Genomic DNA, 16,515 nt, shown 5'->3' with positions numbered 1-16,515 from the left:
ATGTCACTGGCCCTGCTGGGGTTCAGGGTCAGTCTGGGGTGGGTGGAGCGACAGATGGTCGTGGCCAGCCGTCCTCACCCCCCGCTCAAGTTAAGAAAGGTCATTCCAAGCGCTCTAAGGCTTGTTTGGCCCCGTGCAGATCGAGCCTTCGTATTAAAAACCTTACCTTCAAATGAGAGCTCTCTTCTGGAATATTCGTGGTTTCGGTGCTAGGGGCGCCGAGACCAGATTCATGACTTGGTTTGTGGAGAACATGTTGATATTTTAGGGTTGGTTGAAACGTTTAAGGAATCCTTCTCCTCTCCTGAACTCTCTGCGGTGGCTGGTATGGACAGGTTCGACTGGCACTTTCTCCCTGCTTCGGGCCATTCTGGGGGCATCTTGATAGGGTCCAAGTGGGACATGTTTGACTTCATTGCCTTTGATCATGGCATTTTTTGGGCTAGTTGTGTGGTTCATCACCGTCAGCTGAATACTTTATGGGAATTTATGGTGGTATACGGCCTCGCGGATCACTCGCTTGCCCCTCTGTTTCTGGATGAACTTTCGATTAAGATTGAAGCTTGTACTATTCCTCTTCTTATTGGGGGTGACTTCAATTTGTTACGCACACCGGCGGATAAGAATAATCCTAATTTTTCTTGGCCTCTTGCCAATGCTTTTAATGATTTCATCAGTAGCTGTGCGCTCCGTGAGCTCCCTAGGGTGGGGGCACGGTTCACCTGGTCTAACCATTAGTCCTCTCATGTCCGGTCGGTGCTGGATAGGGTCTTTATTTCTGATAGGTGGGACTCGCTTTTCCCCCGTGCGCTGCTTAAGGCCAGGCCTACGGTTGGCTCTGATCATGTCCCCCTGGTCGTGGACGCGGGCATCCTTTCCCTTGTGTCTCCCTCCCGTTCCCAGTTTGATGCCTCTTGGCTTGTTGTGGAGGGCTTCTGTGAGCTGATGGCTTCTAAGATCTCTAATCTTCTCTCTTCTCCTCGACGCTCCTTTGGCCCCATGGATGATTGGCACAAACTGTCATATGAGCTTCGTAAATTCTTAAGGGGTTGGTCTCGGAATAGGGCAACCGAGCTCTGTAGAGACAAAGATAGCCTTGAATCTCGAATCCGGGATCTGGACCACTCTACTGACGTGTCTGGTCTCTTCGCCTCTCAGTGGGCTACTCGCTACTCCCTGGAAGGCGCATTGATGTTGCTGCACCAGCAGTCGGAAATTTACTAGCGTTAGCGAGGTGCCCTTAATTGGACATTGAAGGGTGATGCCATGACGACTTATTTCTTTGTGATCGCCAATGGCAGACGCCGACGATGCTACATTGACAGTCTGTTGATTGACGGCGTCAGAATCTCGGACCAGTCCCTCATTATGAATCACATTGTTGGTTTCTATTCCAATCTCCTCGGCTCTAAGCCGGACCCTGGATTTGCCCTCTCTTCTGATTTCTGGGATGTGGGGTGTAGGATCTCTCCGGACGAAAACATGGGACTGATGGTCCCTTTTTCCGACGAGGAGATTTGGCTGGTGATCAGCTCGGCTAACCCGAACGCTTCCTCTGGGCCTGATGGGTTTTCGATCCCCTTCTTTAAGAAATTTTGGCCGTAGTTGCGGAATCTCATATGTAAAATTATCCAAGGGTTCTGGTTGGGAACGGTGGATATCTCTTGTATTAACTACGTTGTCATTACCCTTATACCTAAAGTCAAGGGAGCGGACTTGATTTTGCAGTTTAGGCCTATTGCCCTTATCAATAATTTCGCCAAGTTTCCTGCCAAATGGGCTAGCCACTCGCCTCTCCCCCATTGCCCATCGGACCATCAGTCTGTTTCAGTCGGCTTTTATTAAGGGTCGTTTCATTTTGGACGGGGTTCTTTGCCTTCATGAAATTGTTCATGACCTCAAGATTCGCAAATCGAAAGCGGTGATCCTTAAACTAGATTTTGAGAAGGCTTATGATTCTGTGAGTTGGCCTTTTTGCGTAGGGTATTATTGGCTAAAGGGTTTGAGGGGCCCCTTGTTCATAGAATCATGCAGTTGGTCTCGGGAGGCCACACTGCCATCAATGTTAATGGTCAGGTTAGCAAGTTCTTTGCCAATGGTAGGGGCTTGCGGCAAGGTGACCCTGCCTCGCCCATTCTGTTCAACTTCGTTGCGGATGCCTTATCCCGCTTGCTATCTAGGGCAGCTACCTATGGGCACATCTCTCCGGTTAGCTCTACTCTTCTTCCCCAAGGACTGACCCACCTCCAATACGCGTATGACACTATTATTATGGTTGAGCTGAACGATGCCTGCCTTGCACACCTCAAGTTTATTTTACACTACTTTGAGGCGATGTCGGTCCTTAAGATTAACTTTGCCAAAAGTGAAGTGATTGTTACTGGTGTGGACAAATCGAAAGCTGTGCGTGTGACACATCTTCTCAACTGTAAGTTGGGGTCCTTTCCGTTCAAGTACTTGGGCTTGCCAATATCCCCGTACGTGCTTCATGCCAAAGATTTTGCCCCGGTGGTCACAAAGGTGGGCAACAGGGTTCTTCCCTGGCGGGGTAGGTATAACACTAATGTGGGTAAAGTGGCTCTAATTAATGCTTGTCTATCCTCCCTCCCCATGTTCCTGATGGGCTTCTATCTCTTGTCGGCTGGGATTCATGCTGGTTTTGATAAACACCGTGGGGCGATCTACTGGAACGCGGCGGACAATCACCGCAAATACCGCTTTGTTAAATGGAAGTTGATGTGTAGGCCCAAAAACCTTGGGGGGTTAGGGATTCTTAATACTTCCATCATGAACCAATGCTTGATGATCAAATGGTGGTGGAAGATTATGAGTGCTGAGGATCAGCCCCTCTGGCTGTTGATTCTTAAGGCTAAATATTTCCCGTCCTCCAGCCCGATGTTTGCTGAGTCACGTGGTGACTCTCAGTTTTGGAAGTCCCTGGTCAAAGTTAGACCTGTGTTCCAATCTTTTGTTAAGTTTGTTGTTGGGGATGGCTCCTCGATTAGGTTTTGGCTTGATTGGTGGTGTGGAGACTCACCCCTCTCGGTGACCTTCCCCACCCTTTTCTCTTACTGTTCTGATCCGAATATTTCTATTGCGGAGTTGGCTTCCCAGGGGTGGAACCTGGTCTTCCGCCACTCCCTGTCGCCTGTAGAGTTTGAAGACTGGCAACATCTTACTACCTTCTTTCCCTCACTCTCGACGAATAAGGATTCGGTGGTCTGGCCACTGTCTGCCTCTGGGCGTTTCTCTGTTAAATCGCTATACTCTAAGCTTGTTGGTGGCACGCCCACTAATCGGTCTTCTCAGATCTGGAAGGCCTGTATTCCCCCTAAGATTAAGATTTTCCTGTGGCAAGCTTTCAGAGGCCAGTTGCCCTCGGCTGATCAAATTCGTAAGAGAAATGGGCCGGACTCCCAGTTCTGTGCATTGTGCGGTGCTGTGGAGGACACGGACCATATTTTTTTCCATTGTGCCCTGGCTAAACTCATTTGGAGTTGTGTAAGGGATTGGCTTCTTGTCTCTTGGCCCCCTGGCTCCTTTTCCGGCCTGCGCAGCTTGGCAAACAACCTTTCGGGCGTCTCCAGACGTATCTTTTGGGTGGGCCTGGGAGCTTTTTGCTGGTCCCTTTGGACGACTAGGAACAAATTTACTATTGAGCACGTGTTTCCGGCTAAACCTGCCGACTGCTTATTTAAATCATGTGCTTTCTTGCAGCAGTGGAAATCATTGACTAAGGTCGACGACCAACAGGCGCTCTCTCTGCTGATCTCCAAAGTCCGGGCTACGGCGGCTCAGTTATGCAGACAAGAGCAGGATGTTTAAGTGCTTCTTTTGGATCGGTTGCTTTAGCTTTAGTTGGTCCTTCTCTTCCGGCCTGCGTGCCGTGTACTGGCGAGGGAGCCATGTACCTGACTGTCTTTTCTTTCGTCTCGCCCGTCGTTGGGGCCTGGGTGTTGTTTGGAACTTCTCTGTTATGTGGTTGCTACCTGCCTTATGGCTTTTTTTATAAAGTCGGGCGTATGCCTTTTCTCTAAAAAATGTGTAAGAGCAACTCTAGCAAACCCCGCATCCCGCCGGCCCGCAAAACGTGTTTGCAGTTCGCGCAAAACCGATTTTGCGGGCCGGCTTGGACGGCCACAGATGCAGACCCCGCATAGCCGACCCGTAAAAAAGCATATTCCGCGAATATGCTTTTTTACGGGTCGGCTATGCGGGATCTGCTCTTTGCGCCGCTGCATCCCGCATCTCATCGGCCCGCAAATATCAAATCCAATATAATACAACAATCAAAAGCAAAACTAAATTATTCAAATCAAACATAATACAATAATCATCCACATTACAAATAATTATTCAAATCACCATAGCAAACTTAACTAATGCAATACAAAACTTGTCATGAATACAAATACAAATGAATAAAAAAATGAGTCACTGTCCAGCCCTTTGCCAATGGTGTTCAATGAGATCCTCCTGAAGTTGAAAGTGGGTGTTTGCATTTTCAATCTCCTTGTATGTTTGAAGAAAAGCTCTAATGCGGTTAGGGTCTCTAGCTGGTTTGACACGACCACCCACATTGTCATAGAAGAATTCCAAGTTCATTCCTCTCTCATCTTCAAGAATCATATTGTGCAGGATAACACAACATGTCATAATATTTTTTTAAGGTTTTCTTATCCCAAAAACGAGCAGGACCACGGACAATGGCAAACCTAGATTGCAAAACACCGAATGCTCTTTCAATGTCTTTTCGGGCTGCCTCTTGCACCGTTGCAAATTCACATTGCTTTTTAGTTTTGGGTTCTTTGATGCTTTTGACAAATGTGCACCAAGGAGGGTATATACCCTCTGCAAGATAGTACCCCTTTGTGTATTCATGCTCATTGATAGTGTAGTTGCAAGCAGGAGCATCACCACTAGCTAGCCTAGCAAACAAATGAGACCGTTGCAACACATTGATATCATTGAGAGTGCCCGGCATACCAAAAAAGCAATACCAAATCCATAAGTCCTCGGATGCTACGGCCTCTAGCACAATTGATGCATCACGAGACTTGCCACAATACGTTCCATGCCATGCCTTGGGGCAATTGTTTCAAGTCCAATGCATACAATCAATGCTACCTAGCATGCCAGGTCAACCTCTCCTCTCATTAGTTACCATCAATTTCTTTGTGTCATCTTCGTTGGGTGCCCGAAGATACTCAGGACCAAAGACATGACCTTTGCGGCGGGTGATCCCGAGCGGCGACGAAGAGGCGGGGCCAATGGTGGTCGATCCCCGGCGGCGGCAGCGACGAGGGCGGCTCTTCTCGCCGGATCCGGGGGGTCGGTGCAGCGTCTCGGCGCGGGAGGGTGTGGGGCGGCCCCGCGGACCGATTCCGCCTGTAGATTTGGCCGGAATCGCCGGCGGCGGGCGGGCGGAAGCAAGGGCGGTCGGCGGCGGAAGGAGGGGGGAAAGCGCGCGGGCTGAAATCTCCCTCCCGCCAACTGCTTCTCTATGATGCAGGGCACCGCAGCCACGAGGGGGAAACCCGCGTATTCCCGGGTTGGGGTCGGGATTTTGCCGCGCACCTCAAATTTTTTTGCGGGCCGGGGCAGGATGCAGGGTCTGAACGGGCAGGTTTTTCCGCCCCTACCTGCATTTTGGCGGTTATTTTGCGGGCCGGGGGCGGATGCGGGGTCTGCTAGAGTTGCTCTAATATCCAGCTTCTGTGCGTAGAGCGGACGAAGAAGGGAGTGCTGACTTCTGGTGACCGAACTCCTTGGAGCCCGGTATTTTAAAAAGTTCAAAAGGCATATTTACAAGTTTCAAAGAATTTTTTAAAAAAATTCATGGAAACCTACATGTGTTCAGCACGAACATGTGAAGAATTGTTTGAAAATATTATGATTTATAGGCTGTACAAAAAAAAAATCAGCCTAACAACAAAGAAAGGGCCCATTTTGAAAATACGTATTTTTCTTTTTTTATATGCCACATGTGAAAGTATACTTTTATGAAAGTTTGCACATACGTAATACACATGTGTATGTGTGTGCAAAAAAAAAATTCAAATGTTTCTGGGTTGTAGAAAATTGTATTTTGAAAACGAGCTCCAAGATGCTCGACCACCATTAGCATTTTTTGCGAAGAAGGGGACTACTTGAACCAGAGAAGGCGATGGGTCCTTCAGAGCTTCTTGACCTCATTAATTGAATGAGACAACGGAGACGACTGGGTCAGATGATGTGCTCACATGTTACAAAACATTGTAAAAATATTGTGAATGTTCACAAGACATTTGTCGACTATCCCTAAAAAATTCATATTCGAATTCAAATACACATTGAGAAATAAAAAACAAATTCAGCATGAGTTAATGGTGTTACAAAAACAGAAGAGCAAAAAATACACTATCCACATATGTGGATTTTCCTTTTTTGTTTCTCTATGTATATTTCTATTTTGGATTTGAACTTTTTTAGAAATTTAGACACGTGTTTTGCCAGCATTCACATTTTTTTTTGATTTTTTTAAACATTAAATTTGAGTTTTGAAACATGGTATCATTGTATCATGTGATATATCCCCCTCACAACATACACACCCACCTCCTCATGTGTGTGTTGTATTTTGAAAACAATTATGTGATGTGTTGTATTTTGAGCTGGGTGATATGATAGACGTCTCAAAGCCAACATACAACTCCCGCGGACAACACAAGCCGATGTGCGTCCACACATGATGGCGGGTAGCTATCGCACGCTGTAGCACGAATGCCAATTTGTTTGGTACCGCTCAAGGTTGGGAAATTCTTTGTAAAGTTTGCTCACGGTTTTCTATTTAAAAAAATTATTAACCTGTATACAATACTAAACTAGCAACGTGTTCGTGTGTTGCAACGAATCCAAAGTAGAATAATACATATTCACAAAATTGAAAGAAAACAGTCTAGTTTTGATATACATATATCATTAAAAATATTTTATGTTTCACTCAAAATATATTTCTTGGGCTGTTTTGATGAGGTAAGGGAGGAATGTGGTTGGTTTCAAGATACAAAGGGGTTTTCTGTAAATTGAAGCAGAGAAGTGGGATATTGTTGCAAAAAGGCCACAACTTACATCACAGTCGTTAGGTGCAGATCTAGTGGTTAGAAATGACGGATGACAGACACACCATCATCACCAACTGAGTCTTTTATAGGAGTAAAGATACATAATGTGTGGGTGAAAATATCCTTTATAAAAAATAATAGTGGACGTAGTATAACTTTTCCTTCCATAAATTTATCCACGAGTTAACTTAGGGCGAAATTATTGTTTTGAAAACGGAGGAACCGTCCCATCGAGACTAAATGCGCCATTATTGTACTAGGCAGGCTTAGTCAAAGCAAGGCCTAGAGCATGGAGCAACGATTATTGTAGCTATATGATTAGTATGTCGTACTAGCAGTATAAATAGATGCCCTCCCATTCCCTAAACATTCATCATCCGCTTGCTTGCTGTCCGGCCAGAGCAACGATTGGCCATGGGTTCCACCAAGCCACTCCGGCTGATCCAGCACAAGAAGGAGGCCCTCTGGTTCTACAGCTTCATCTCCTTCGGCTACGACCATGTGTTCAACCCAGGCCAGTACACCGAGGACATGCGCGACATCTCCCTGGAGCATGCCCGCCTCCATAGCCGCGCCCTCAAGGTGGTCGACGTCGGTGGTGGCACTGGCTTCACCACGCTCGGCGTCGTCCGGTATGTCGACCCCGAGAACGTGACGCTGCTCGACCAGTCGCCGCACCAACTCGACAAGGCCAGAAAGAAGAAGGCCCTCAGGGGCATCAAGATCATGGAGGGTGACGCCGAGGACCTCCCCTTCCCCACCGACACCTTCGACCGATACGTCTCCGCTGGCAGGTCAGTTATGGACAATCTCCTCTCCTTAGACTTTACGTTGACACATCCAATGATCGAGTTGTCTGAGTTCTTGATTTTGGCCTCCATGCATGGCAGCATTGAGTATTGGCCTGATCCGCAGCGGGGGATCAGGGAGGCCTACAGGGTCTTGAGTGCGGACGGCGTGGCTTGTATGATAGGCCCCGTTCGCCCGACGTTCTGGCTATCTCGCTTCTTCGCTGACATGTGGATGCTCTTCCCCACGGAGGAAGAGTACATTGAGTGGTTCGAGAGGGCCGGGTTCAAGGATGTCGAGCTCACCAGAATCGGGCCAAAGTGGTACCGCGGTGCCCGTAGGCATGGCCTGGTCATAGGGTGCTGTGTCACAGGCATCAAGACACAAAGCGGAGACTCCCCCTTGCAGGTACTTCCTTTAAATCAAACTAGCATATATGCCCTTGTTTTGTAACGGGGAAGAAAATTATCAGTTATGTGTAAGCACAGTCTTCTGTAGTGGATTTCGTACGACGAAAATGCTAGTTGTCCCATCCACCAAAGCGATCAACAGTGCTACATCCGGATGGTGCCACCCGGTGGCAGGTAGGCGCACATGAGAGTCTAAAAAAAATTGATATTAGTCAGGGATTAATCACTATGTTTGTGTGTTGCAACGAAAGGAAAATTATCAATAATGTGCAAGCACAAGACCCTGTAGCAAATTCTCTAGAAAAAAATGCTAGTTATCCCGTCCACCAAAATGACCCACGGTGCAATATCCGGATGGTACCACCGGCGGCAGGGGCACACCAAAACCTAGAAATGAATGCATATCAGCCGTGCTTTTAGAAAGAAAAGAGGACATACACAGGAGGAGAAAGAGAATAGACAGAGGAGCAAATAATAAAAAGCTAACTAACACATCTACACAGGAGGAGAAAGAGAATAGACAGAGGTCCAACACAGATATGTGGCCTTTGCGTTTCTCGGATATAAGAACAATACAACCTTTTGTAATGGTTTGGTAGTTCTTTGGTGGCCTAGTTGCTGAGGGAAGTCAGAGTGATGTGCGAGCTGTGGGGTTTAAATCCCATATGTGCTTATTTTTTTCCGCTGCATTATTATTAGGTCGAAGGCCCATGTAGCAGTGGTTCGGCCACAGTGTGCGGGGACCACATACCAAATTCTGGATGAATTGTTCTTTTTTTGTTTTCAAGCGGACGGACGCACAAAATTTAGTACGACCTTGGAGAGAGAAAAATGTGTGACGTATGAAAAAAATATGTGAAACATGTTAACGGACCAAACGAAGAATATCACCTTCCTTTATTAGTATTAGTAAGTATTAGTATTAGTATTAGTATTAGTAAGTATTATTATTAGTATAGTATTAGTATTACTATTAGTATTAGTATTAGTATAGTGTTAGTGTTAGTATTAGTACATTATTAATATTAGTATTAGTATTAGTATAGTGTTAGTATTAGCATTCGCATTTTTATAATATAATATAATATAATTATTAATTATAAACATAATTATATATATATATATATTAGTAGGTATAGGTTAATTAAAGTTTTAGTTTTGTCCTGAATAAAAAAATTAATTTAATCAAGTTAAAAATATTTCGTGATGAATCTAATGAAATTAATTTGATGTTGTAGATGTTGGTATATTTTTCTATAGATTTCATCAAACTTAAGGACTTCTAATCTGGGACAAAACTAGAAGTTTAATTAATTTGGCATCGCATCAAATTTGTTTTGGTTAAGCAGATCTAGCAAATTCACATTTTCATCTTAATTACCCTACATTTTCATCTTGTACAGCTTGGTCCGAAGGCTGAGGATGTTAGCAAGCCACATGTGAACCCCATATTCGTCTTCTTTCGGTTCCTCATTGGGACAATATGCGCCACATACTTCTTCCTAGTGCCCATTTACATGTGGATCAAGGACAAGATTGTGCCCCAAGGCCGGCCTATCTAACTGAGGATGCTGCCTGGCAGGAGGAGACAAGATCGGAGTCAATATCTGATCTAAGCCGTGAAAATACCCCTTCTGTTTCATGTTGTATTGTGTATCTATACATATGTGGACAAGTATCATTGGCTCCGTGGCCGTCAGAAGATCGATGTATCATTGGCTCGGTGCATCAACCAATAGAGAGGCAGCTGCTCGAGGACATGGGAAACTAATTGATCAGACTTGTTTCCTGCTTATGTATCTCTCTTCGACTTGTGTGGACCCCTAAGAAGGTCCATCATCTCCATGTACAAATAAATCAAGGAGAAGTCATTCGTTGTAACACAAAGTGGGTATATAAACAATGGAGTTGTCTACTACATCTTCTTTACATATTAAAGTATTCAAAGTTGTGCTCATTGTTAGGCAAAGTTGCGCAACATCGAAACCACGACCGTCTTTTAATACTTCGATTGAAGTCAGTTTTATGTTTTTCACATACTGTAATTTGATCTAAAGTCGATAGTTTAGGTATTTCTCTTGGTCATGATTATTATCAAATTGCAGCCTCCATTAATAATTAATTAAATTAAAGCTTATGAATTGGATAATGCTATTACCATTCTTAAAAGAAAAACGCCGTTGACACCTATGGAGGATACTGATCCCAATAGTTTGTCCACAAACTCATTGCATGGTTTTTGTGAAGACCTGGCAAATGAGGAGCTTTCTCATGATGATGAAAATTGGATAGTCGGATGGACTGTATGGTAGTTCCTGATAAACCTAAGAGAAAGCAAATGTGAAGAAATTTTATGATGTATCTTCGATAAGACACAATACTCTTAAATGTTTCCAAATGAAGTCTGATAAACGCAGGAGTTTTTGGAATAGTAGAGGTCTTGGTGACCTGGCTAAGCATCGTTTTCTCTCAATTATGTAGTGAGCAAAATTTAGACTTTATAGTCTCCATGGAGACTAATAAGGATAATGTTTTTTCTCCATTTTAAGTCAACCCTATGGTGGTCTTGAAATTGCTTAGTATTTTCCTTCCTACTGATAGTAGATGTAGTGGAATACTGTTGGGTGTCAAGGCAAATGAACCCGGGTAGTGAATTGACATTCGCAATATGTGTCGATCATCTATCAGATGCAAATTTGTGATTAACATGGCATAAATGGCTCAAGAGCATAGCCAAGAATAAGTAATGTCTAGAACCTTGAAACTTTTCAGAAATCAGGCACCATAACGCATGTTCTACATGCAGCTGGTGCAGATGTTGGGGAACATAGCATGCAATTTCAAAAAAATCCTACGATCATGCAAGATCTATCTAGGAGATGCATAGCAACGAGAGGGGAGAGTGTGTCCGCGTACCCTCGTAGACCGAAAGCGGAAGCGTTAGGTTAACGCGGTTGATGTAGTCGAACGTCTTCACGATCCAACCGATCTAGTACCGAACGTACGGCACCTTCGAGTTCAGCACACGTTCAGCTTGATGACGTCCCTCGAACTCTTGATCCAGCAGAGGGTCGAGGGAGAGTTCCGTTAGCACGACGACGTGGTGACGGTGATGGTGATGTGATCCACGCAGGGCTTTGCCTAAGCACTACGACGCTATGACCAGAGGAGTAAACTGTGGAGGGGGAGCACCGCACACGGCTAAGAGAATAACTGATGTCATTTGGGGTGCCCCCCTGCCCCAATATATAAAGGAGGGGAGGAGGAGGCGGCCAGCCAAGAGGGGCGCGCCATGGGGGGAGTCCTACTAGGACTCCACTCCTAGTAGGATTCGCCCCCGCCCCCTTTTCCTTTCTTCATCGAAGGGGAAAATGAAGGAGTGGGAGAGGGAGAGGGAAAGAGGGAAAGGGGGGCACCACCCCCTCCCCTAGTCCTATTCGGACTCCCATGGGGGGCGGCCACCCCTTGTGGGTTGGCCCCTCTCTCCCGTGGCCCATGAGGCCCATGACTTCCCCCGAGGGGTTCCGGTAACCCCTCGGTACTCCGGTAAAATACCGAACCACTCGAAACCATTCCGATGTCCGAATACCACCTTCCAATATATCAATCTTTACCTCTGGACTATTTCGAGACTCCTCGTCATGTCCGTGATCTCAGTTAGGACTCCGAACAATCTTCGGTCACCAAAACACATAACTCATAATACAAATCGTCATCGAACGTTAAGCGTGCGGACCCTACGGGTTCGAGAACTATGTAGACATGACCGAGACATATCTCCGATCAATAACCAACAGCGGAACCTGGATGCTCATATTGGTTCCTACCTATTCTACAAAGATCTTTATCGATCAAACCGCAATGACAATAGACGTCATTCCCTTTGTCATAGGTATGTTACTTTGAAGGAAATATGCCCTAGAGGCAATAATAAAGTTATTATTTATTTCCTTGTGTCATGATAAATGTTTATTATTCATGCTAGAATTGTATTAACCGGAAACATAATACATGTGTGAATATATAGACAAACAGAGTGTCACTAGTATGCCTCTACTTGACTAGCTCGTTAATCAAAGATGGTTATGTTTCCTAGCCATAGACATAAGTTGTCATTGGATTAACGAGATCACCTCATTAGGAGAATGACGTGATTGACTTGACCCATTCTGTTAGCTTAGCACTCGACCGTTTAGTATGTTGCTATTTGCTTTCTTCATGACTTATACATGTTCCTATGACTATGAGATTATGCAACTCCTGTTTACCGGAGGAACACTTTGTGTGCTACCAAACGTCACAACGTAAATGGGTGATTATAAAGGTGCTCTACAGGTGTCTCCAAAGGTACTTGTTGGGTTGGCGTATTTCGAGATTAGGATTTGTCACTTCAGTTGTCGGAGAGGTATCTCTGGGCCCACTCGGTAACGCACATCACTATAAGCCTTGCAAGCATTGTGACTAATGAGTTAGTTGCGGGATGATGTGTTACGGAACGAGTAAAGAGACTTGCCGGTAACGAGATTGAACTAGGTATCGAGATACCGACGATCAAATCTCGGGCAAGTAACATACCGGTGACAAAGGGAACAACGTATGTTGTTATGCGGTCTGACCGATAAAGATCTTCGTAGAATATGTGGGAGCCAATATGGGCATCCAGGTCCCGCTATTGGTTATTGACCGGAGACGTGTCTCGCTCATGTCTACATAGTTCTCGAACCCGTAGGGTCCGCACGCTTAACGTTACGATGACAGTTTTATTGAGTTTTGATGTACCGAAGGAGTTCGGAGTCCCGGATGAGATCGGGGATATGACGAGGAGTCTCGAAATGGTCGAGACGTAAAAGTCGATATATTGGACGACTATATTCGGACTTCGGAAAGGTTCCGAGTGATTCTGGTATTTTTCGGAGTACCGGAGAGTTACGGGAATTCGTATTGGGCCTTAATGGGCCATACGGGAAAGGAGAGAAAGGCCTCAAAAGGTGGCCGCACCCCTCCCCATGGTCTGGTCCGAATTGGACTAGGGAAGGGGGCGCACCCTTCCTTCTTTCTCCTTCCCCCTTCCCTTCTCCTACTCCCACAAGGAAAGGAGGAGTCCTACTCCCGGTGGGAGTAGGACTCCCCCCTATGGCACGCCTCTCCCCTTGGCCGGCTGCCTCCCCCTTGCTCCTTTATATACGGGGGCAGGGGGGCACCCCAGAGACACAACAATTGATCCTTGAGATCTCTTAGCCGTGTGCGGTGCCCCCCTCCATCATATTACACCTCGATAATACCGTTGCGGAGCTTAGGCGAAGCCCTGCGTCGGTGGAACATCATCATCGTCACCACGCCGTCGTGCTGACGAAACTCTCCCTCAACACTCGGCTGGATCGGAGTTCGAGGGACGTCATCGAGCTGAACGTGTGTAGAACTCGGAGGTGCCGTACGTTCGGTACTTGATCGGTCGGATCGTGAAGACGTACGACTACATCAACCGCGTTGTGATAACGCTTCCGCTGTCGGTCTACGAGGGTACGTGGACAACATTCTCCCCTCTCGTTGCTATGCATCACCATGATCTTGCGTGTGCGTAGGAATTTTTTTGAAATTACTACGTTCCCCTTCAGTGGCATCCGAGCCTGGTTTTATGCGTTGATGCTATGCACGAGTAGAACACAAGTGAGTTGTGGGCGATATAAGTCATACTGCTTACCAGCATGTCATACTTTGGTTCAGCGGTATTGTGAGATGAAGCGGCCCGGACCGACATTACGCGTACGCTTACGCGAGACTGGTTTCACCGTTGCGAGCACTCGTTGCTTAAAGGTGACCGGCGGGTGTCTGTCTCTCTCACTTTATTTGAACCGAGTGTGGTTACGCCCGGTCCTTGCGAAGGTTAAAACAACACCAACTTGACAAACTATCGTTGTGGTTTTGATGCGTAGGTAAGAACGGTTCTTGCTAAGCCCGTAGCAGCCACGTAAAATATGCAACAACAAAGTAGAGGACGTCTAACTTGTTTTTGCATGGCATGTTGTGATGTGATATGGTCAAGACATGATGTGATATAATGTGTTGTATGAGATGATCATGTTTTTGTAACCGAGTTATCGGCAACTGACAGGAGCCATATGGTTGTCGCTTTATTGTATGAGATGCAATCGCCATGTAATAGTTTTACTTTATCACTAAGCGGTAGCGATAGTCGTAAAAGCAATAAGTTGGCGAGACGACAACGATGCTACGATGGAGATCAAGGTGTCGCGCCGGTGACGATGGTGATCATGACGGTGCTTCGGAGATGGAGATCACAAGCACGGTGCTTCGGAGATGGAGATCACAAGCACAAGATGATGATGGCCATATCATATCACTTATATTGATTGCATGTGATGTTAATCCTTTATGCATCTTATCTTGCTTTGTTTGACGGTAGCATTATAAGACGATCCTTCACTAAATTATCAAAGTATAAGTGTTCTCCCTGAGTATGCACCGTTGCGAAAGTTCTTCGTGCTGAGACACCACGTGATGATCGGGTGTGATAGGCTCTACGTTCAAATACAACGGGTGCAAAACAGTTGCACACGCGGAATACTCAGGTTAAACTTGACGAGCCTAGCATATAACAGATATGGCCTCGGAACACGGAGACCGAAAGGTCGAGCGTGAATCATATAGTAGATATGATCAACATAGTGATGTTCACCATTGAAACTACTCCATCTCACGTGATGATCGGACATGGTTTAGTTGATATGGATCACGTGATCACTTAGAGGATTAGAGGGATGTCTATCTAAGTGGGAGTTCTTAAGTAATATGATTAATTGAACTTAAATTTATCATGAACTTAGTCCTGGTAGTATTTTGCAAATTATGTTATAGATCAATAGCTCGCGTTGTTGCTTCCCTGTGTTTATTTTTGATATGTTCCTAGAGAAAAATTATGTTGAAAGATGTTAGTAGCAAAGATGCGGATTGGATCCGTGATCTGAGGATTATCCTCATTGCTGCACAGAAAATTATGTCCTTGATGCACCGCTAGGTGACAGACCTATTGCAGGAGCAGATGCAGACGTTATGAACGTTTGGCTAGCTCAATATAATGACTACTTGATAGTTTAGTGCACCATGCATAACGGCTTAGAATCGGGACTTCAAAGACGTTTTGAACGTCATGGACCATATGAGATGTTCCAGGAGTTGAAGTTAATATTTCAAGAAAATACCCGAGTTGAGAGATATGAAGTCTCCAACAAGTTCTATAGCTAAAAGATGGAGGAGAATCGCTCAACTAGTGAGCATGTGCTCAGATTGTCTGGGTACTACAATCGCTTGAATCAAGTGGGAGTTAATCTTCCAGATAAAATAGTGATTGACAGAATTCTCTAGTCACCATCACCAAGTTAGTAGAACTTCGTGATGAACTATAATATGCAAGGGATGACGAAAGTAATTCCCGAGCTCTTCGTGATGCTGAAATCGACGAAGGTAGAAATCAAGAAAAACATCAAGTGTTGATGGTTGATGAGACCACTAGTTTCAAGAAAAGGGCAAAGGGAAGAAGGGGAACTTCAAAAAGAATGGCAAGCAAGTTGCTACTCAAGTGAAGAAGCCCAAGTCTGTACCTAAGCCTGAGACTAAGTGCTTCTACTGCAAAGGGACTGGTTAACTGGAAGCGGAACTACCCCAACTATTTGGTGGATAAGAAGGATGGCAAAGTGAACAAAGGTATATTGGATATACATGTTATTGATGTGTACTTTACTAGTGTTTATAGCAACCCCTCGGTATTTGATACTGGTTCAGTTGCTAAGAGTAGTAACTCGAAACGGGAGTTGCAGAATAAACAGAGACTAGTCAGAAGGCGAGGTGACGATGTGTGTTGGAAGTAGTTCCAAGATTGATATGATCATCATCGCACACTCCCTGTACTTTCGGGATTAGTGTTGAAACTAAATAAGTGTTATTTGGTGTTTGCGTTGAGCATGAATATGATTTGATCATGTTTATTGCAATACGGTTATTCATTTAAGTTAGAGAACAATTGTTGTTCTGTTTACATGAATAAAAACCTTCTATGGTCATACACACCAACGAAAATGGTTTGTTGGATCTCGATCGTAGTGATACACATATTCATAATATTGAAGCCAAAAGATGCAAAGTTAATAATAATAGTGCAACTTATTTGTGGCACTGCCGTTTAGGTCATATTGGTG

General features: G+C 45.2%; 1 protein-coding gene across 1 annotated transcript; it reads left to right on the top strand.

Moving 5' to 3' along the window:
- Window positions 1-7,341: 7,341 nt before the first annotated feature.
- Window positions 7,342-10,220, top strand: LOC109759333 (2-methyl-6-phytyl-1,4-hydroquinone methyltransferase 2, chloroplastic). The gene is made up of 3 exons (XM_020318155.4): window positions 7,342-7,897; window positions 7,994-8,300; window positions 9,706-10,220. The coding sequence occupies exons 1-3, from the start codon at window positions 7,518-7,520 to the stop codon at window positions 9,862-9,864; spliced, it is 846 nt and encodes a 281-aa protein (XP_020173744.1). The 5' UTR covers window positions 7,342-7,517; the 3' UTR covers window positions 9,865-10,220.
- Window positions 10,221-16,515: the final 6,295 nt, after the last annotated feature.

This window comes from Aegilops tauschii, chromosome 4 (genome assembly GCF_002575655.3).
Source record: "Aegilops tauschii subsp. strangulata cultivar AL8/78 chromosome 4, Aet v6.0, whole genome shotgun sequence".
Lineage (NCBI taxonomy): Eukaryota > Viridiplantae > Streptophyta > Magnoliopsida > Poales > Poaceae > Aegilops > Aegilops tauschii.
The sequence above is the reverse complement of the archived record's forward strand: the minus strand, read 5'-3'. Positions and strand labels throughout refer to the sequence as shown.

Coding starts and splice junctions, on each gene's coding strand:
- LOC109759333 (XM_020318155.4), top strand. CDS start 7,518: ATGGGTTCCACCAAGCCACTCCGGCTGATCCAGCACAAGAAGGAGGCC. Junction 7,898..7,993: donor CGATACGTCTCCGCTGGCAG/GTCAGTTATGGA, acceptor CATGCATGGCAG/CATTGAGTATTGGCCTGATC. Junction 8,301..9,705: donor GCGGAGACTCCCCCTTGCAG/GTACTTCCTTTA, acceptor CATCTTGTACAG/CTTGGTCCGAAGGCTGAGGA.